Source organism: Bombina bombina, chromosome 3, assembly GCF_027579735.1.
Source record: "Bombina bombina isolate aBomBom1 chromosome 3, aBomBom1.pri, whole genome shotgun sequence".
In the NCBI taxonomy this organism is placed as follows: Eukaryota; Metazoa; Chordata; class Amphibia; order Anura; family Bombinatoridae; genus Bombina; species Bombina bombina.
This window is the reverse complement of record NC_069501.1, coordinates 1,254,902,553-1,254,925,819: the sequence shown is the minus strand read 5'-3', so window position 1 is coordinate 1,254,925,819 and position 23,267 is coordinate 1,254,902,553. Positions and strand designations below refer to the sequence as shown.

The window sequence follows — 23,267 nt, the reverse complement described above, 5'->3', positions numbered from 1 at the left end:
CTCACACACTTGGGCTAGTTACACTCACACTGATAGCTTCTCACTCACACACTTGGGTCAGTTACACTCACACTGACAGCTTCTCACTCACACACTTGGGTCAGTTACACTCACACTGATAGCTTCTCACTGACACACTTGGGTCAGTTACACTCACTGACAGCTTCTCACTCACACACTTGGGTCAGTTACACTGACACTGACAGCTTCTCACTCACACACTTGGATCAGTTACACTCACTGACAGCTCTCACTCACACACTTGGGTCAGTTACACTCACAGCTTCTCACTCACACACTTGGGTCAGCTGCACTCACACTGATAGCTTCTCACTCACAAACCTTGGTCAGTTACACTCACACTGACAGCTCTCACTCACACACTTGGGTCAGTTACACACTCACAGCTTCTCACTCACACACTTGGGTCAGTTACACACTGACAGCTCTCACTCACACACTTGGGTCAGTTACACTCACACTGACAGCTTCTCACTCACACACTTGGGCTAGTTACTCTCACACTGACAGCTCTCACTCACACACTTGGGTCAGCTGCACTCACACTGACAGCTTCTCACTCACACACTTGGGTCAGTTACACTCACTGACAGCTCTCACTCACACACTTGGATCAGTTACACTCACACTGACAGCTTCTCACTCACACACTTGGGTCAGTTACACTCACTGACAGCTCTCACTCACACACTTGGATCAGTTACTCTCACACTGACAGCTTCTCACTCACACACTTGGATCAGTTACACTCACTGACAGCTCTCACTCACACACTTGGATCAGTTACACTCACACTGACAGCTTCTCACTCACACACTTGGATCAGTTACACTCACTGACAGCTTCTCACTCACACACTTGGGTCAGTTACACTCACACTGACAGCTCTCACTCACACACTTGGGTCAGTTACACTCACATGACAGCTCTCACTCACACACTTGGGTCAGTTACACTCACACTGACAGCTGTCACTCACACACTTGGGTCAGTTACACTCACACTGACAGCTCTCACTCACACACTTGGGTCAGTTACACTCACACTGACAGCTCTCACTCACACACTTGGGTCAGTTACACTCACTGACAGCTTCTCACTCACACACTTGGGTCAGTTACACACTCACAGCTCTCACTCACACACTTGGATCAGTTACACTCACAGCTTCTCACTCACACACTTGGGTCAGTTACACTCACAGCTTCTCACTCACACACTTGGGTCAGTTACACTCACTGACAGCTCTCACTCACACACTTGGATCAGTTACACTCACTGACAGCTCCTCACTCACACACTTGGGTCAGTTACACTCACTGACAGCTCCTCACTCACACACTTGGGTCAGTTACACTCACTGACAGCTTCTCACTCACACACTTGGGTCAGTTACACTCACTGACAGCTTCTCACTCACACACTTGGGTCAGTTACACTCACAGCTTCTCACTCACACACTTGGATCAGTTACACTCACTGACAGCTCTCACTCACACACTTGGGTCAGTTACACTCACAGCTTCTCATTTACACACTTGGGTCAGTTACACTCACTGACAGCTCTCACTCACACACTTGGGTCAGTTACACTCACTGACAGCTCTCACTCACACACTTGGGTCAGTTACACTCACTGACAGCTCTCACTCACACACTTGGGTCAGTTACACTCACTGACAGCTCCTCACTCACACACTTGGGTCAGTTACACACTCACAGCTTCTTACTCACACACTTGGATCAGTTACACTCACTGACAGCTCTCACTCACACACTTGGGTCAGTTACACTCACTGACAGCTTCTCACTCACACACGGGTCAGTTACACACTCACAGCTTCTCACTCACACACTTGGATCAGTTACACTCACTGACAGCTCTCACTCACACACTTGGATCAGTTACACTCACTGACAGCTCCTCACTCACACACTTGGATCAGTTACACTCACTGACAGCTCCTCACTCACACACTTGGGTCAGTTACACTCACTGACAGCTTCTCACTCACACACTTGGGTCAGTTACACACACTGACAGCTCTCACTCACACACTTGGGTCAGTTACACACTCACAGCTCTCACACACACTTGGGTCAGTTACACACTGACAGCTCCTCACTCACACACTTGGGTCAGTTACACACTCACACTGACAGCTCCTCACTCACACACTTGGATCAGTTACACTCACTGACAGCTCTCACTCACACACTTGGGTCAGTTACACACTCACACTGACAGCTCTCACTCACACACTTGGATCAGTTACACTCACTGACAGCTCTCACTCACACACTTGGGTCAGTTACACTCACAGCTTCTCACTCACACACTTGGGTCAGTTACACTCACACTGATAGCTTCTCACTCACACACTTGGGTCAGTTACACTCACTGACAGCTCTCACTCACACACTTGGATCAGTTACACTCACTGACAGCTTTCACTCACACTTGGGTCAGTTACACACTCACAGCTCTCACTCACACACTTGGGTCAGTTACACTCACTGACAGCTCTCACTCACACACTTGGGTCAGTTACACACTCACAGCTTCTCACTCACACATTTACTAGACAGGCTCTCAGAACTAGACAGCGGGTTTTGGGATGCATCTAATTATGGCTAATGTTTATATATAAGATTGCTTTGAGGGTTTAATTTAAGTTGTGGTTATAGTGTGTGAGAGGACTTATTGACATTCCCTGACAGCTGCTGCCATATCTGTTTTGTTGTTGGGTTACTTATCTCTGCAGTTTCTTGCACACTATTTTCACTTCTACTTGTTGTTGTCACAATGTGGTAATCCCCAAGCATCTGAATTAGTAAAATCCAACATTTTTATTATCAGTATTTGTAGAGCGCCAACAGGTTCCGCAGCGCTATGAACATGGGTGGTTTATAAAAACGATAACAAGATCAAATGGGGAGACAGGGTCCTGCCGAGAGTTGCACTGTTGTAGTCGGCTCTTATGAAGGTGAAATGCAAACAGCTGGGCTCATAGGCTTACATGCTATGGGGTTATAGGGGATAGCAGTGGAGATAGGAAGGTTATTGTAGGTAATAAGCTTCCCTGAATAGTAGAGTCCTTCAGGGAGCACTTGAAGCTTTTAAAACTAGGGGGAGATTCTTGTGGAGCGAGGCAGAGAGTTCCATAAGGTTTTGTCACACACTGGGCTGAGAACAACAGACGTGTGAAATACAATAAAACAATCATGTTGTTTCTTTGTTCTACTACCATTAGCCATTCACCAGCATTGTATTGGACAGCTACTTGCCCCCCCTTCCCCAATATAATAGCAGATACAATCTGATGATTGGTGGTGCCCAGCGTAAGGGCAGGAATTGCTACCTTTGTTGGAAAGTACTGGCCTTGCTATTTAGCATCACTTTGCATAAGTAATTATACAGCACAATAATGAAGCTGCAGCTGCTGAGACCAATTTGAAGGGACCCAGCTCCTGAGCTACCTAGGTATGCTTTTCAACAAAAGATACTGAAAGAATGAAGCAACTTAGATAAAAGACTATATTGGAAAGCTTTTTTTAAAATTTTCTATATTCTATATGAAAGGAAAATGTTGTTGCACAAAAGAAGTCTAAATGTATTTAAGATTGTGATATTCATGTAGTGAGTCCTGCATTGTGTTTTCTATTGGCAGAGCTGATTTGATTAACAGTTTTTTCTTTCATCTTTCAGTTAGAATATGCAATAAAAGAACTACGCTTTTAACTGTGTTATACAAGTTTAAACACTAGATGGCAGCAGTTTTATAGCAACAATGTATAACCACTTAGTTTCATATCTAAACAATTCATTATTCTCAAGCTAATCCTTTCTTTCAATACATAATTTATTTATATATATATTATAACTGAGCAGTAATTAAACCCCTTATTTACTTAAAGCAAAAGGTAATAAAGTGGTTGAAACCAATGCACTCACACCCAGCAATATGTTACTTGCCTTTAAAACACATGGGTACACAGCTGTAACTTAACCCCTTCACTACCCATGTTTGTTTGTGTTTTTTTTTTAATAATTATTCAAGTCCACAAGGCATGTGAAAACACTAGGCTAGATTATGAGTGGAGCAGAAATTTGCGCTCTGTGTTCGAGTGTGAATACCGGTAGAAGTAAAAAAATGTTTGCGCTCCTATTACGAGTTGAGAGTAAAAGTTTGTGCTCTCGCGTTCGTAACATCGCGGTAAACAAATAGACTTTGAGAAGCCGCAAATAGCTCAATTGTATTCCCCATAGCCTTCAGTGGAGCCGAAAAAGTTGAAAAAACACCCACAATCATGGTTATTTAAAAGCACAACATAAGAAAGATAATGTTGCATATTTCATATGTTAAAGCCCTATGCAGTTCTTTTTTTTTCTAACACCTGAGACCCTCATATTTTTGAGCCCTTATAACTTTTTTGTGCAATATTTTTTTTAATAAATATTAGTAGATGGCGTTGTTATGAGTGTAACTGCACTTGTAACGTATATTTGATGTATTATGTGAAGCTTTATGTAGAATGTTACAGTTAATTAGAGCACTGAAGTCGTGGTAATCATTCTAGCATAAATTGCGATTGTGCTCACGCGCTCATATTTAATTTCAACTTGTAATAGGAGTGGAATTTAACCTTGCAAGCAAACAGCCACGAAAACCCAATATTGCTCCACTCGCAATCTAGCTCACTGTTTTTACCAAATTTTAGAGCAAAATAACAAAGAAAAAGTCCCCTTTAATTGTATTGTCACATGCTGATAACTAATTTAGCAGATAATAAACTATATATACATTATGTATGTGTGTGTGTGTGTGTATATATATATATATATATATATATATAAAACACATAGGATACACCCAGCACTCACCAGCTAGCTCACAGCTAAGGTCCTTTCCTTTGCCTGAGTCCCTAACACAGGCACACCATCATGCGAGCTCACAAAGCTAAACAAACTGAGAACAAAGAAGGGGTGCACAGGTGGCTGTAATCACCCATAGAAAATACAAAACATGGAAGGGAACTGCACTCCAAGACCGGATCAGGTACACATCCTGTGACTCAGTAACATCCAGCCCTGGGTGCTAAATAGCACTCCAAAAAAGCTGTGATGTCACCAGAGCCACAGGCAGTTAACCCCAGTCCGGAATGGGTGCAAGAAACAAGGGAGATTACAAATAAAAAGTATACAACACATAGAAACACCCAGCACTCACCAGCTAGCTCACAGCTAAGATAAAATCACAACTGGAAAGGTTAGTCACCGCATCTGGCCAAATGGGAAAGCTCAGGCACCACGTCAAGGTCCTTTCCTTTGCCTGAGTCCCTAACACAGGCACACCCATCATGCGAGCTCACAAAGCTAAACAAACTGAGAACAAAGAAGGGGTGCACAGGTGGCTGTAATCACCCATAGAAAATACAAAACATGGAAGGGAACTGCACTCCAAGACCGGATCAGGTACACATCCTGTGACTCAGTAACATCCAGCCCTGGGTGCTAAATAGCACTCCAAAAAAGCTGTGATGTCACCAGAGCCACAGGCAGTTAACCCCAGTCCGGAATGGGTGCAAGAAACAAGGGAGATTACAAATAAAAAGTAATACAACACATAGAAACACCCAGCACTCACCAGCTAGCTCACAGCTAAGATAAAATCACAACTGGAAAGGTTAGTCACCGCATCTGGCCAAATGGGAAAGCTCAGGCACCACGTCAAGGTCCTTTCCTTTGCCTGAGTCCCTAACACAGGCACACCATCATGCGAGCTCACAAAGCTAAACAAACTGAGAACAAAGAAGGGGTGCACAGGTGGCTGTAATCACCCATAGAAAATACAAAACATGGAAGGGAACTGCACTCCAAGACTGGATCAGGTACACATCCTGTGACTCAGTAACATCCAGCCCTGGGTGCTAAATAGCACTCCAAAAAAGCTGTGATGTCACCAGAGCCACAGGCAGTTAACCCCAGTCCGGAATGGGTGCAAGAAACAAGGGAGATTACAAATAAAAAGTAATACAACACATAGAAACACCCAGCATGTTACTGAGTCACAGGATGTGTACCTGACCGGTCTTGGAATGCAGTTCCCTTCCATGTTTTGTATTTTCTATGGGTGATTACAGCCACCTGTGCACCCCTTCTTTGTTCTCAGTTTGTTTAGCTTTGTGAGCTCGCATGATGGTGTGCCTGTGTTAGGGACTCAGGCAAAGGAAAGGACCTTGACGTGGTGGCCTGAGCTGTCCCATTTGGCCAGATGCGGTGACTAACCTTTCCAGTTGTGATTTTATCTTAGCTGTGAGCTAGCTGGTGAGTACTGGGTGTTTCTATGTGTTGTATTACTTTTTTATTGTAATCTCCCTTGTTTCTTGCACCCATTCCGGACTGGGAAAAAAAAGCAATTGCGATTTAATCATGATTTTCTTATAAATGACTATAACACCTTCATTTTGCATTCTAAAGTGTATTTCTCCAACATAGGTGTGTCTGGTCCACGGCGTCATCCTTACTTGTGGGATATTCTCCTCCCCAACAGGAAATGGCAAAGAGCCCAGCAAAGCTGGCCATATAGTCCCTCCTAGGCTCCGCCTACCCCAGTCATTCTCTTTGCCGTTGCACAGGCAACATCTCCACGGAGATGGCTTAGAGTTTTTTGGTGTTTTTTGCTTCTTCGGAGGTTATTTTTGGGAGAAAGGTTTTGCAAGCCGTGGTGCCTTCCGTTTGGGTGACCTGATTTGCTCCCTCCCTTCATCCGTGTCCTAAAGCTTTGGTATTGGTTCCCACAAGTAAGGATGACGCCGTGGACCGGACACACCTATGTTGGAGAAAACAGAATTTATGCTTACCTGATAAATTACTTTCTCCAACGGTGTGTCCGGTCCACGGCCCGCCCTGGTTTTTTAATCAGGTCTGATGAATTATTTTCTCTAACTACAGTCACCACGTTACCATATGGTTTCTCCTATATATATTTCCTCCTGTCCGTCGGTCGAATGACTGGGGTAGGCGGAGCCTAGGAGGGACTATATGGCCAGCTTTGCTGGGCTCTTTGCCATTTCCTGTTGGGGAGGAGAATATCCCACAAGTAAGGATGACGCCGTGGACCGGACACACCGTTGGAGAAAGTAATTTATCAGGTAAGCATAAATTCTGTTTTAACACTACAGAATCTTAATGTGCATGTTTCTCAATGTCCAGTACACTCTTGGAGCATAAAAATACAAACCACAAAATAGTTAAAATAAAATTTGCTGCCTGTGATGTGATTAAATAGTAGCCACTAGCCAGTTATTAGGTCTTATGACACACAACATTGTCATGTTTTCTTGGACCACAATTTATATATATAAAGCACACATACACACACACATATATATAATATACAATCACATACACAGTTGCACACAGATATATATAATGGATATAAAAGTCTACACACCCCTGTTAAAATGTCAGGTTTCTGTGATGTACAAAAATGAGACAAAGATAAATCATTTCAGAACTTTTTCCACCTTTAATGTGACCTATAAACTGTACAACTCAATTGAAAAACAAACTGAAATCTTTTAGGTGGAGGGAAGAAAACAAAAAAAACTAAAATAATGTGGTTGCAACTGGGGATGTAGCTGTGTCCAGAATTAAGCAATCACATTCAAAATCATGTTAAATACAGGGAGTGCAGAATTATTAGGCAAGTTGTATTTTTGAGGATTAATTTTATTATTGAACAACAACCATGTTCTCAATGAACCCAAAAAACTCATTAATATCAAAGCTGAATAGTTTTGGAAGTAGTTTTTAGTTTGTTTTTAGTTATAGCCATTTTAGGGGGATATCTGTGTGTGCAGGTGACTATTACTGTGCATAATTATTAGGCAATTTAACAAAAAACAAATATATACCCATTTCAATTATTTATTTTTACCAGTGAAACCTATATTACATCTCAACATTCACAAATATACATTTCTGACATTCAAAAACAAAACAAAAACAAATCAGTGACCAATATAGTCACCTTTCTTTGCAAGGACACTCAAAAGCCTGCCATCCATGGATTCTGTCAGTGTTTTGATCTGTTCACCATCAACATTGCGTGCAGCAGCAACCACAGCCTCCCAGACACTGTTCAGAGAGGTGTACTGTTTTCCCTCCTTGTAAATCTCACATTTGATGATGGACCCACAGGTTCTCAATGGGGTTCAGATCAGGTGAACAAGGAGGCCATGTCATTAGATTTTCTTCTTTTATACCCTTTCTTGCCAGCCACGCTGTGGAGTACTTGGACGCGTGTGATGGAGCATTGTCCTGCATGAAAATCATGTTTTTCCTTGAAGGATGCAGAATTCTTCCTGTACCACTGCTTGAAGAAGGTGTCTTCCAGAAACTGGCAGTAGGACTGGGAGTTGAGCTTGACTCCATCCTCAACCCCCAAAGGTCCCACAAGCTCATCTTTGATGATACCAGCCCAAACCAGTACTCCACCTCCACCTTGCTGGCGTCTGAGTCGGACTGGAGCTCTCTGCCCTTTACCAATCCAGCCACGGGCCCATCCATCTGGCCCATCAAGACTCACTCTCATTTCATCAGTCCATAAAACCTTAGAAAATCAGTCTTGAGATATTTCTTGGCCCAGTCTTGACGTTTCAGTTTGTGTGTCTTGTTCAGTGGTGGTCGTCTTTCAGCCTTTCTTACCTTGGCCATGTCTCTGAGTATTGCACACCTTGTGCTTTTGGGCACTCCAGTGATGTTGCAGCTCTGAAATATGGCCAAACTGGTGGAAAGTGGCATCTTGGCAGCTGCACGCTTGACTTTTCTCAGTTCATGGGCAGTTATTTGCGCCTTGGTTTTTCCACACGCTTCTTGCGACCCTGTTGACTATTTTGAATGAAACGCTTGATTGTTCGATGATCACGATTCAGAAGCTTTGCAATTTTAAGAGTGCTGCATCCCTCTGCAAGATATCTCACTATTTTTGACTTTTCTGAGCCTGTCAAGTCCTTCTTTTGACCCATTTGCCAAAGGAAAGGAAGTTGCCTAATAATTATGCACATCTGATATAGGGTGTTGATGTCATTAGACCACACCCCTTCTCATTACAGAGATGCACATCACCTAATATGCTTAATTGGTAGTAGGCTTTCGAGCCTATACAGCTTGGAGTAAGACAACATGCATAAAGAGGATGATGTGGTCAAAATACTCATTTGCCTAATAATTCTGCACTCCCTGTAGGAGTCAGCATACACCTGCCATCATTTAAAGTGCCTCTGATTAACCCCAAATAAAGTTCAGCTGCTCTAGTTGGACTTTCCTGAAATTTTCTTAGTCGCATCCCACAGCAAAAGTCATGGTCCACAGAGAGTTCTAAAGCATCAGAGGGATTTCATTGTTAAAAGGTATCAGTCAGGAGAAGGGTACAAAAGAATTTCCAAGGCATTAGATATACCATGGAACAGAGTGAAGACAGTCATCAAGTGGAGAAAATATGGCATAACAGTGACATTACCAAGAACTGGACGTCCTCCAAAATTGATGAAAAGACGAGAAGAAAACTGGTCTGGGAGGCTACCAAGAGGCCTACAGTAACATTAAAGGAGCAGCAGGAATATCTGGCAAGTACTGGCTGTGTGGTACATGTGACAACAATCTCCCGTATTCTTCATATGTCTGGGCTATGGGGTAGAGTGGCAAGACTAAAGTCTTTCTTACGAAGAAAAACATCCAAGCCAGGCTACATTTTGCAAAAACACATCTGAAGTCTCCCAAAAGCATGTGAGAAAAGGTGTTATGGTCTGATGAAACCAAGGTTGAACTTTTTGGCCATAATTCCAAAAGATATGTTTGGCGCAAAAACAACACTGCACATCACCAAAAGAACATTTCAGTTTGTTTTTCCATTGAGTTGTGTAGTTTATAGGTCACATTAAAGGTGGAAAAAGTTCTGAAATGATTTATCTTTGTCTCATTTTTGTACATCACAGAAACCTGACATTTTAACAGGGGTGTGTAGACTTTTTATATATACACACACACATATATAATATATATATATATATATATATATATATATATATATATATATAATGTTTTTTTTTTGGTTCTTCTTTTTTAAACATTTTAATTTAACTGAAAATGAGCACTGCTCCTGTCCAGGAATCCATTACAGGCATATAGCAGTAGGGGTGGGGGGCTGCTCCTTTCAGAAATGCTGTGCCTTGCTGATATAAAATACATTGTAGATGCAGTTAAGTTAACCCAGCAGCAGAGGGGACTGCAGTTTTAGCCCTTTTGGGAGCCGTGGGGTTAACTGCATCTGCTATGTATTTGAGCCGTTTCTCAGAGGAGCAGGAGATTGTGTGAGAGGTTCCCTAATGATTACATACCCTAAGTTTCAGACTGCAGATGTCCCTAGGGGGAAATATAAGTGGCTTTCTCTCCTCTTCATTCCTGCATGGGCTCTGCGTTTAGACTTGATTGGCTGCTACTGAGAACAGAAAGTGAAAGTAAAAGAGCCATTTTACAAATGTGCGCTAAAAGCAACCACTAGATGGAGCTGGTTTGCAGGAAATCACAAACAGATCAATGCATATATATACACACAGACACACACATATACATACACACACATACATAGTTACACGTACACACACACACACACATATATATATATATATATATATATATATATACAGATACATACATACATACATGCACTATATATATATATATATATATATATATATATACACACACACGCATACACGCGCTCACATATATATATATATATATATATATATATACACTCACAAATACATACACGTGCTCATATATATATATATATATATATATATATATACACACACACACACACACACATACACGTACACACACATATATATATATATACACACACAGACACACACATACATACACGTGCGCACATATATATATATATATATATATATATATATATACACACACACAGACACACACATACATACACGTGCGCACATATATATATATATATATATATACACACACAGACACACACATACATACACGTGCGCACATATATATATATATATATATATATACACACACAAACAGACACATACATACATACACGTACGCACTAGTGTTGCCACCTCAGACATGTTTTCCTAGACACATATGAGTTACACATTCTGCAGGGTGTGCAGGGAGGAACATAAATTGTGGACAGCACTATTTATATGCACTATTCATATTCCTCCCTGCACATCCTGCAGCATGTGTAACTTATAAGTATCCAGGAAAACATGGCTGAGGTGGCAACCCTAGTACACACACACATATATATACATACACTGATATGTTACTCTATAGCAAGACAACAAAGTGTTTACTGTCTCTTTAAAAAATCCTTTTATCACTCTCTCTATCTGATGTTTGGATTGGTTTGACGATTGCCTGTTTGTTTCAGTTTAAATTTAAACAGCCTTTACATAGTATTTTTCCCAGGCACAAACTGTCTCCTTACGCTTTAATCCTTATTATAATGATTTAGACATTTCTGTGCGTCATGATTCCTTGTTGCTCTTCACAGACCTCTCTGGGAGTCCAGGTGCGACGCTTCAAGACTCTGGGAGACCTGATTGCTCTATACCTGCAGCCAAACCAGGGCATGGTGTGCACTCTGCTCTACCCAGTGGAAAGAGAGAAGGAGAAGGAAACTGCAGAGGACAGAGACTACTCAGGTATGACCCTGCAATCATTGGGACGTAGTCTGTGTGTCCATTTTTGTTTTAGAAAGCAGTTTGTCGCTTTATAGAATGCAAGTCTCTCTCTTTGTAGTGTGGTTGACTGTGTATAAATCTGCTGTCTGACTTGTTTCTCTGTCTCTCCCACTGATTTTGTTGAATGCCTGTTTTTCCCTCTGTCTTTCTGCATGTCTCTTCCTCTGACTTGCCACTCTGCCTGTCTCTTCCTCTGACTTCCTCTGACTTGCCACTCTGCCAGTCTCTTCCTCTGACTTCCTTTTACTTGCCACTCTGCCGGTCTCTTCCTCTGACTTCCTGTGACTTGCCACTCTGCTGGTCTTTTCCTCTGACTTGCCACTCTGCCTGTCTCTTCTTCTGACTTGCCACTCTGCCGGTCTCTTCTTCTGACTTGCCACTCTGCTGGTCTCTTCTTCTGACTTGCCACTCTGCCTGTCTCTTCCTCTGACTTCCTGTGACTTGCCACTCTGCCTGTCTCTTCCTCTGACTTGCCACTCTGCCTGTCTCTTCCTCTGACTTTCCACTCTGCCTGTCTCTTCCTCTGACTTCCTGTATATTGCCACTCTGCCTATCTCTTCCTCTGACTTTCCACTCTGCCTGTCTCTTCCTCTGATTTCCTGTATATTGCCACTCTGCCGGTCTCTTCATGTGACTTGCCACTCTGCCTGTCTCTCCCTCTGATTGTGTATCTGCTTCTCTAGCCCTCCCCTATTTTTCAGTTTCTCTCAATCTCTTTCAATATTTTTAATTATTGAACTTTCTTAATTAAGGGTCCGATTGTAAAATGTTGCTAGTCTAGTAATGGTTTTCCACGCCAACACTCGCATGGAATTTTTGTATGAATAGTTCAATTATTCATTTTGTACGATTGTTAAATGACAATTTCCATTGTGCACTTTTGTAATGTCAGATATCCTTCTTATACCAACATGCAGTATACGTCCCTTAGCGAGACCCCCTGTTGGCTTTAGATCGTTCCACCAGGGAAATAGGACGAGCGAGCATTCTTATAGAATCTCACCAGCCCAGAGAGCTTTTTACCGTTTGTCTCCCGCCCAATCTCTCTCTCATTCTCTGAATGTCTGTCTCTCACTCCTCTGCCGGCCCTCACTGTTCTCTGTGTCTCTCCTATAATCTAATCTGTTCTGAAACAGGAATGGAAAATATCTGTCTTTCTTTATTAAAGGGACATAAAAGCCAAAGTTTTTCTTTCATGATTCAGATAGAACATATGATTTTAAGCAACTTTCCAAATTACTTCTATTATCAAATTGTCTTTGTTTTCTTGTTATCCTTTGTTGAAAATCAGGCATGTAAGCTCAGGAGTGTGCACGTGTGTGCAGCACTATATGGCAACAGTTTTATAACAATGTTATACATTAGCAGGAGCACTGGATGGCAGCACTATTTCCTGTCATGTAGTACTAATGTTATACATCAGCAAGAGCACTAGATGGCAGCACTATTTCCTGTCATGTAGTACTAATGTTATACACTAGCAAGAGCACTAGATGGCAGCACTATTTCCTGTCATGTAGTACTAATGTTATACATTATCAAGAGCACTAGATGGTAGCACTATTTCCTGTCATGTAGTACTAATGTTATACATCAGCAAGAGCACTGGATGGCAGCACTATTTCCTGTCATGTAGTACTAATGTTATACATCAGCAAAGAGCACTAGATGGCAGCACTATTTCCTGTCATGTAGTACTAATGTTATACATTAGCAAGAGCACTAGATGGCAGCACTATTTCCAGTCATGTAGTACTAATGTTATACATCAGCAAGAGCACTAGAGGGCAGCACTATTTCCTGTCATGTAGTACTAATGTTATACATCAGCAAGAGCACTAGATTGCAGCACTATTTCCTGTCATGTAGTGCTAATGTTATACATCAGCAAGAGCACTAGATGGCAGCACTATTTCCTGTCATGTAGTACTAATGTTATACATCAGCAAGAGCACTAGATGGTAGCACTATTTCCTGTCATGTAGTACTAATGTTATACATTAGCAAGAGCACTAGATGGCAGCACTATTTCCTGTCATGTAGTACTAATGTTATACATTAGCAAGAGCACTAGATGGCAGCACTATTTCCTGTCATGTAGTACTAATGTTATACATCAGCAAGAGCACTAGATGGCAGCACTATTTCCTGTCATGTAGTACTAATGTTATACATCAGCAAGAGCACTAGATGGTTGCACTATTTCCTGTCATGTAGTACTAATGTTATACATTAGCAAGAGCACTAGATGGCAGCACTATTTCCTGTCATGTAGTACTAATGTTATACATTAGCAAGAGCACTAGATGGCAGCACTATTTCCTGTCATGTAGTACTAATGTTATACATCAGCAAGAGCACTAGATGGCAGCACTATTTCCTGTCATGTAGTACTAATGTTATACATCAGCAAGAGCACTAGATGGTAGCACTATTTCCTGTCATGTAGTACTAATGTTATACATTAGCAGGAGCACTGGATGGCAGCACTATTTCCTGTCATGTAGTACTAATGTTATACATCAGCAAGAGCACTAGATGGCAGCACTATTTCCTGTCATGTAGTACTAATGTTATACATCAGCAAGAGCACTAGATGGCAGAACTATTTCCTGTCATGTAGTGCTAATGTTATACATCAGCAAGAGCACTAGATGGCAGCACTATTTCCTGTCATGTAGTACTAATGTTATACATCAGCAATAGCACTAGAGGGCAGCACTATTTCCTGTCATGTAGTACTAATGTTATACATCAGCAAGAGCACTAGATGGCAGCACTATTTCCTGTCATGTAGTACTAATGTTATACATCAGCAATAGCACTAGATGGCAGCACTATTTCCTGTCATGTAGTACTAATGTTATACATTAGCAAGAGCACTAGATGGCAGCACTATTTCCTGTCATGTAGTACTAATGTTATACATCAGCAGGAGCACTAGATGGCAGCACTATTTCCTGTCATGTAGTACTAATGTTATACATCAGCAAGAGCACTAGATGGCAGCACTATTTCCTGTCATGTAGTACTAATGTTATACATCAGCAATAGCACTAGATGGCAGCACTATTTCCTGTCATGTAGTGCTAATGTTATACATCAGCAAGAGCACTAGATGGCAGCACTATTTCCTGTCATGTAGTACTAATGTTATACATCAGCAAGAGCACTAGATGGCAGCACTATTTCCTGTCATGTAGTACTAATGTTATACATTTGCAAGAGCACTAGATGGCAGCACTATTTCCTGTCATGTAGTACTAATGTTATACATCAGCAAGAGCACTAGATGGCAGCACTATTTCCTGTCATGTAGTACTAATGTTATACATCAGCAGGAGCACTAGATGGCAGCACTATTTCCTGTCATGTAGTACTAATGTTATACATCAGCAAGAGCACTAGATGGCAGCACTATTTCCTGTCATGTAGTACTAATGTTATACATCAGCAATAACACTAGATGGCAGCACTATTTCCTGTCATGTAGTGCTAATGTTATACATCAGCAAGAGCACTAGATGGCAGCACTATTTCCTGTCATGTAGTACTAATTTATACATCAGCAAGAGCACTAGATGGCAGCACTATTTCCTGTCATGTAGTACTAATGTTAATACATCAGCAAGAGCACTAGAGGGCAGCACTATTTCCTGTCATGTAGTACTAATGTTATAACATCAGCAAGAGCACTAGATGGCAGCACTATTTCCTGTCATGTAGTACTAATGTTATACATCAGCAAGAGCACTAGATGGCAGCACTATTTCCTATGATGTAGTACTAATGTTATACATCAGCAAGAGCACTAGATGGCAGCACTATTTCCTGTCATGTAGTACTAATGTTATACATTAACAAGAGCACTAGATGGCAGCACTATTTCTTGTCATGTAGTACTAATGTTATACATTAACAAGAGCACTAGATGGCAGCACTATTTCCTGTCATGTAGTACTAATGTTATACATCAGCAAGAGCACTAGAAGGCAGCATTATTTCCTGTCATGTAGTACTAATGTTATACATCAGCAAGAGCACTAGATGGCAGCACTATTTCCTGTCATGTAGTACTAATGTTATACATCCGCAAGAGCACTAGATGGCAGCACTTTTTCCTGTCATTTAGTGCTCCAGACCAGTGCACGCTACCTACCTAGGTATCTCTTCAACAAAGAATAACATGAGAACAAATTTGATAATAGATGTAAATTGGAAACGTTTTTTAAATTATATTCTATATCTGAATCATGAAAGAAAAAAATTGGGGTTTTATGTCCCTTTAAAGAGATACTGAACCCATTTTTTTTCTTTCATGATTCAGAGCACCAATTTTACTCCTATTATCAATTTTTCTTTGTTCTCTTGATATCTTAATCTGGAAAAGCAGGAATGTAAGCTTACAAGACGGCCGGTTTTTGGTTAAGCTCCTGGGTAGCGCTTGCTGATTGGTGGCTAAATGTAGCTACTACCCAGGTGTTAAACCAAAAATTGGCTGGTTCCTAAGCTTACATTCTTGATTTTCCAAATAAAGATACCAAGAGAACGAAGAAAAATTGATAAAAAGAGTAAATTAGAAAGTTGCTTAAAATTGTTGCTCTATGTGAATCATTAAAGAAAAAATGTGGGTTGAGTGTCCTTTAAGTAGAAAGGTACAGATTTCTGCTTTGGTCCCAGAGAACAGAAGGTGCGTTTAGTACATTTCCTCTCTTGTAACCGCTCACTAGTTTATTTTGTCCCAGCTGAAATGCTAATCAGACAATTTGCCCTCAAAAACATTATGTTAAAGATAATAGGGATTGTTTTAAAATGAATACATAATGAATAAAAAGATTATTGTAATAACGTTTCATTATATAAAATATTACTCATTACTTCTAATAGATACATTTCCTAATAAGTTTCTCCCCTGCAGTAGGATCCTCAGCTCCCCTACCTGTAATAGTTCAGGCACTATGGCCCTTTTAAAGCTGTTTCACACACTGCTTTGTAACTATTGTGGGGGCTACGCAGGGGCTATAGGAATAGGGTCAAAATATGCATAAAAGTAAACACATATGTTTTATATCACTCTCTGCTATCATCATAAACATCACTCCAATGTCTCTAATAGTTCATCTCTCACTGGATCTATAATCAAATTATATTGTTTTTCTAGAATGGATTTTATCTGTTTTTGTCTGTCTGTCTGTCTGTCTATATTGATCTGTTTGTTTGCCTGTATATCTATCTATCTGTCTGTCTGTCCATAAACAATTGCATTTGACTAGTTAGCATAGCTGGTTATTGGTGGCTACACACATATGCCTTTTGTCATTGGTTGACCAGATGTGTTCAGCTATGTCCCAGTAATAGATTGCTACTCAGGAGCTGGTGTTGCAGGGGTTAAATCCATAGTTAGAGGATTTTCTTTTTGCACTTTATGTCTCTTTATATTTTATACACTAGAGCTGATACTCAGCTGATTGACCTATTTGAGAGCGGTTTGCACTTTTAGCTGTAAAATGCCATCTGGGTATAATGGTCCTATGTGGTCCATTTATAGAGCTGGCGCTGAGTGTCAGACAGACCAAGCGGGTCTATAGTTATCTTGGTCTCTTGCTTTCTTTAGTGCATGTTAAAAGCAGCACTTTATATGCCTTACGTTTTCTCTTTCAGATGGGGAAGATGAGAAGCCCCCTCTGCCGCCGCGCTCTGCTTCTGCCAGTTTCTCTGGAAGCTCTGGACAGAGTCTGGTACCCTGCGGGCAGGATGCCAACACCACCGAGAGGTACATTTTTATATAAGACACACAGTGCTTCAGTGCGTCTAGTTGCTAGTGTTGCATGATGGGAGAAATACAATATCTAATAGTATAGCACACTAAGCAGTAGAATGTAATGCCTGTAAAGCAAAATCGTATTCATCATTCTATTATCTGATTTAAAGCCTTGAATTATCAAGAAAACGCAGTAATTTTTGTAACAATCTGTCAATTTTCTTAAAGGGACAGTCTTATCAAAATTAAACTTTCATGATTCAGATAGGGCATGTAACTTTCCAATTCACTTTCATCATCAAATTTGCTCTGTTCTCTTGGTATTCTTTGTTGAAAGCTAAACCTTGGTAGGCTCATATGTTAATTTCTAAGCCCTTGAAAACCACCTCTTATCTCAGTTAATTTTGACAGTTTTTCATAGCTAGACAGTGCTAGTTCACGTGTGCCATATAGATAGCATTGTGCTCACTCCCGTGTATTTATTTATGAGTCAGCACTGATTGGCAAAAATGCAAGTTTGACAAAAGCACTGAAATAAGGGGGCAGTCTGCAGAGGCTTAGCTACAAGGTAATCACAGAGGTAAAAAGTATATTAATATAACTGTGTTGGTTATGCAAAACTGGGGAATGGGTAATAAAGGGATTATCTATCTTTTTAAACAATAACAATTGTGGAGTAGACTGTGTCTCTTTAAGATGTTAATCCAATAAAATCTTCCTTCAGATGCCTTTTCTTGCACATGTAATGTCTCATAAATGCTCAGTATGATGAAGGGGACATTTCTCAATGTATTATGTATGTATATTTATGTACAATGTATTATGTAATTTTATTCATTCATGTTCCTGGCCTGAATAAGCTACTGTTATCCTGTCAGGCTTGCAGAGGTTTCTTTTTCACCAATTAGAGCTGCAAGGGAAATACATATCAGCCAATGAGCATTATTAGCAGGAAATACATATCAGCCAATGATTATAAGTAGGTATCTTTCTCACCAATTAGAGCTGCAAGGGTTGTACCTATCAGCCAATGATTGTGTGTAGGAAGTATTTATGAGCCAATGAGCATTAACAGGAAATACATATCAGCCAATGGTTATAAGTAATAATTATTTATCAGCCAATGAGCATTAGCATGAAAAAAAATATCAGCCAATGGTTATAAGTAATAATTAATTATTAGCCAATGAGCATTAGCAGGAAATACATATCAGCCAATGAGCATTATTAGCAGGAAATACGTAGCCAATGAGCATTATTAGCAGGAAATACATAGCCAATGAGCATTATTAGCAGGAAATACATATCCGCCAATGAGCATTATTAGCAGGAAATACATACCAGCCAATGATTATAAGTAGGTATCTTTCTCACCAATTAGAGCTGCAAGGGTTGTACCTATCAGCCAATGATTGTCTGTAGGAAGTATTTATGAGCCAATGAGCATTAACAGGAAATACATATCAGCCAATGAGCATTATTAGCAGGAAATACATATCAGCCAATGATTATAAGTAGGTATCTTTCTCACCAATTAGAGCTGCAAGGGTTGTACCTATCAGCCAATGATTGTCTGTAGGAAGTATTTATCAGCGAACGAGAATTAGCAGGAAATACCTTTTAGAGAGACATGAAACCTCTTCAGAAACTGAAGCAAGATAGATAACAGAAGTACACTGAAAAGTTGTTTAAAACTGCATGTTTAATGCAAGTTACATTTTTACTTTTCTGCCCCTTTAAGTCAATTTAGCTGGAGATACACAGCTGATAGTAATTATGAGTTTCAATTAAAATTTCCACAGTTTATACTTCACAAAATGTCCCTTTAACTATTTCTTCTTAACATTTCCAGCGTTGGTGCTTTATGCAGAATCCCTTTGTGTATGTGATTGTCTCTGTCATATCTCCTCTTTCTTCTCTCCTTCAAGCTTTGCCCATAAGTGTCTTAAATTGCTGGTAAGTTCTGTAATAGAGATCACATGACAGCTTAACCAGTGCCCTATACTCTATTTGCCACCCATGTATAATGTGTGTTCTTGATCTGTCAACTTTACATCAAAATGTTAGTACAAGATTCATCTTTTTGCCTCACTCCCCATTGTAGCTTTGTCTCTATTCCTTAATCTCCAATGATGGCTAATCTTGGCGCTCCTGATGTTTCACAACTACATTTCCCATGATGCTCAACTCAACTGCAAAGTGCCTAAGCATCATGGGAAATGTAGTTCCAAAACATCTGGGGTGCCAAGATCAGCTATCACTGCGATCTATACATTCAATAAAAAAAAAATGCAAACAGAAAATGTTTCACTCTGTTTTAACCCTTTAACTGCTGAGCTATTACCACCCCTGTGCTGAGCTGTTTTACAGTTTTTTGTTACATTTAACACTTTAACTGCTGAAGACACGTGTTACAGTGGATGACGAACACGTGTTGACATCCTAGGGGGTTGCTTTCAGACCCGATCGCTGCTTTCCTACAGTTTTAGACGTCTTATAAGGTGGCTTGGGTTAGGCCTCAGTTGGAGATCTCCTATGATGTAAGTGACGTCACCAGGTTCGGTGATTTCATTTCTGTGGGTTCTGGACAGTAACAGCCTCACTAAAGAGGAGAAGGGAGCTGGATGGCCTTATGGGCTTTAAAAATGTACCCTTGTTTTAAAGCCCATGACCCCTCATTAAAGTTATAACCTGGCTATTAAAACTTAAATAGGGGTTTAACTGTAGTAATAGCGATCAACTGGCGTTAATAAATGCTCATTTATTTGAGCAGAGGTTCATGGGAGCCCCTATGTGCAAAGTCCCTAATTTATATAAGGATAACCCTTTTTTTTTTACTTTAGAGTTTAGAAACAAAAACACAAACTTTATTTATTAAAACATTAAAGTGAAAGTAAATCCTAGCGTTTTACAAACGCTAGGATTTACTATTGAAACAAATAAAGGGCACTTTCATTCATGGAGTGTAAGATACTTCATGTACAAAGCTCCTTCATTTGAATCAATCGATCACCGTTTTTAGCTGCTACAGCAGAGCGCGGCTAAAAAAGTTTTTGGCTAAGAGGTGACGTTTTCACCTCTTAAACGAAAATAACAATCCGTTATCGGCACCTGTAAAAATCCCAAGTCCACTACACTGTGAACAACATAAGTGTGTAACCGGACTCGTAGCGTCCGTAACTTCACCACTCACCTCGCACCATCGACCGGACCTAGCAGCCAGGATCCTCCATAGGGCAACTTGTCTGTATGGTAAGCACAGAGTATCGTATCCCTGTGGGTAAACACCTCCACAATACCGTCTTAGAAACGGGGATTCCAAGCGTCCTGCTTCACTCTGTTACCATCGAGCCTCAATCTCGCTCAGCGTCTGACGTCACCCGATCCTGCTTCACGTGCTCTCGTCCACCTGTTGCCGTGAGAGGTGAGTGGGCTTGTGTATGCAGGGATCTCCTTCGTATATTCCGTGCAATATCCTTTGTTTCAAACGATGCAGCAATCACAAAAAGTAGGATGCACTGGATATAGATGAAGTTTCAGATAGCTTTATTCGAAGAAACATTTAAAAGTTCATCATTGCAGTAATGACAATTCAAATCCCTAGATACATGAGAGGTGTGTGTGTTCCACCCCAAGGACTGCTCGCTGACGCGTTTCGGCTCCAAGGGCCGTAATCGTAGCTGCAGTCACTTGTTCCAAGTGAAATTAAATACCCATTGAAACCAGGGAATCTAGGGATTTGAATTGTCATTACTGCAATGATGAACTTTTAAATGTTTCTTCGAATAAAGCTATCTGAAACTTCATCTATATCCAGTGCATCCTACTTTTTGTGATTGCTGCATCGTTTGAAACAAAGGATATTGCACGGAATATACAAAGGAGATCCCTGCATACACAAGCCCACTCACCTCTCACGGCAACAGGTGGACGAGAGCACGTGAAGCAGGATCGGGTGACGTCAGACGCCGAGCGAGATTGAGGCTCGATGGTAACAGAGTGAAGCAGGACGCTTGGAATCCCCGTTTCTAAGACGGTATTGTGGAGGTGTTTACCCACAGGGATACGATACTCTGTGCTTACCATACAGACAAGTTGCCCTATGGAGGATCCTGGCTGCTAGGTCCGGTCGATGGTGCGAGGTGAGTGGTGAAGTTACGGACGCTACGAGTCCGGTTACACACTTATGTTGTTCACAGTGTAGTGGACTTGGGATTTTTACAGGTGCCGATAACGGATTGTTATTTCTTTCATGTAATTAGCAAGAGTCCATGAGCTAGTGACGTATGGGATATACATTCCTACCAGGAGGGGCAAAGTTTCCCAAACCTCAAAATGCCTATAAATACACCCCTCACCACACCCACAATTCAGTTTTACAAACTTTGCCTCCGATGGAGGTGGTGAAGTAAGTTTGTGCTAGATTCTACGTTGATATGCGCTCCGCAGCAAGTTGGAGCCCGGTTTTCCTCTCAGCGTGCAGTGAATGTCAGAGGGATGTGAGGAGAGTATTGCCTATTTGAATGCAGTGATCTCCTTCTACGGGGTCTATTTCATAGGTTCTCTGTTATCGGTCGTAGAGATTCATCTCTTACCTCCCTTTTCAGATCGACGATATACTCTTATTTATATACCATTACCTCTGCTGATTTTCGTTTCAGTACTGGTTTGGCTTTCTACAAAAATGTAGATGAGTGTCCTGGGGTAAGTCTTATTTTCTGTGACACTCTAAGCTATGGTTGGGCACTTTATTTATAAAGTTCTAAATATATGTATTCAAACATTTATTTGCCTTGACTCAGAATGTTCAACTTTCCTTATTTTCAGACAGTCAGTTTCATATTTGGGATAATGCATTTGATTTAATCATTTTTTCTTACCTTCAAAAATTTGACTCTTCCCTGTGGGCTGTTAGGCTCGCGGGGGCTGAAAATGCTTCATTTTATTGCGTCATTCTTGGCGCTGACTTTTTTGGCGCAAAAAAATTCGTTTCCGTTTCCGGCGTCATACGTGTCCCCGGAAGTTGCGTCATTTTTTTGACGTTATTTTGCGCCAAAAATGTCGGCGTTCCGGATGTGGCGTCATTTTGGCGCCAAAAAGCATTTAGGCGCCAAATAATGTGGGCGTCTTATTGGCGCGAAAAATATGGGCGTCGCTTTTTTCTCCACATTATTTAAGTCTCATTTTTCATTGCTTCTGGTTGCTAGAAGCTTGTTCTTTGGCATTTTTTCCCATTCCTGAAACTGTCATTTAAGGAATTTGATTAATTTTGCTTTATATATATGTTGTTTTTTCTCTTACATATTGCAAGATGTCTCACGTTGCATCTGAGTCAGAAGATACTACAGGAAAATCGCTGTCTAGTGCTGGATCTACCAAAGCTAAGTGTATCTGCTGTAAACTTTTGGTAGCTATTCCTCCAGCTGTTGTTTGTATTGATTGTCATGACAAACTTGTTAAAGCAGATAATATTTCCTTTAGTAAAGTACCATTGCCTGTTGCAGTTCCTAAAACATCTAAGGTGCAGAATGTTCCTGATAATATAAGAGATTTTGTTTCTGAATCCATAAAGAAGGCTATGTCTGTTATTTCTCCTTCTAGTAAACGTAAAAAATCTTTTAAAACTTCTCTCCCTACAGATGAATTTTTAAATGAACATCATCATTCTGATTCTGATGACTCTTCTGGT

The 23,267-nt window shown here is 40.7% G+C and overlaps 1 protein-coding gene and 1 long non-coding RNA gene across 2 annotated transcripts in view; one reads left to right on the top strand and one right to left on the bottom strand.

Moving 5' to 3' along the window:
- Nucleotides 1-23,267, top strand: part of INPPL1 (inositol polyphosphate phosphatase like 1) — a gene marked incomplete in the record, with an annotated part of 449,643 nt that overhangs the window by 205,981 nt on the left and 220,395 nt on the right. Inside the window, 2 exon segments of the mRNA XM_053708786.1 lie at nucleotides 11,628-11,778; nucleotides 17,479-17,590. Coding sequence (XP_053564761.1) covers nucleotides 11,628-11,778; nucleotides 17,479-17,590 — 263 coding nt within the window.
- Nucleotides 19,263-19,697, bottom strand: LOC128654711 (uncharacterized). The gene is made up of 2 exons (XR_008401477.1): nucleotides 19,633-19,697; nucleotides 19,263-19,541 (listed from the first exon to the last, which is right to left on the bottom strand). It is a non-coding gene; the product is annotated as an uncharacterized LOC128654711 (long non-coding RNA).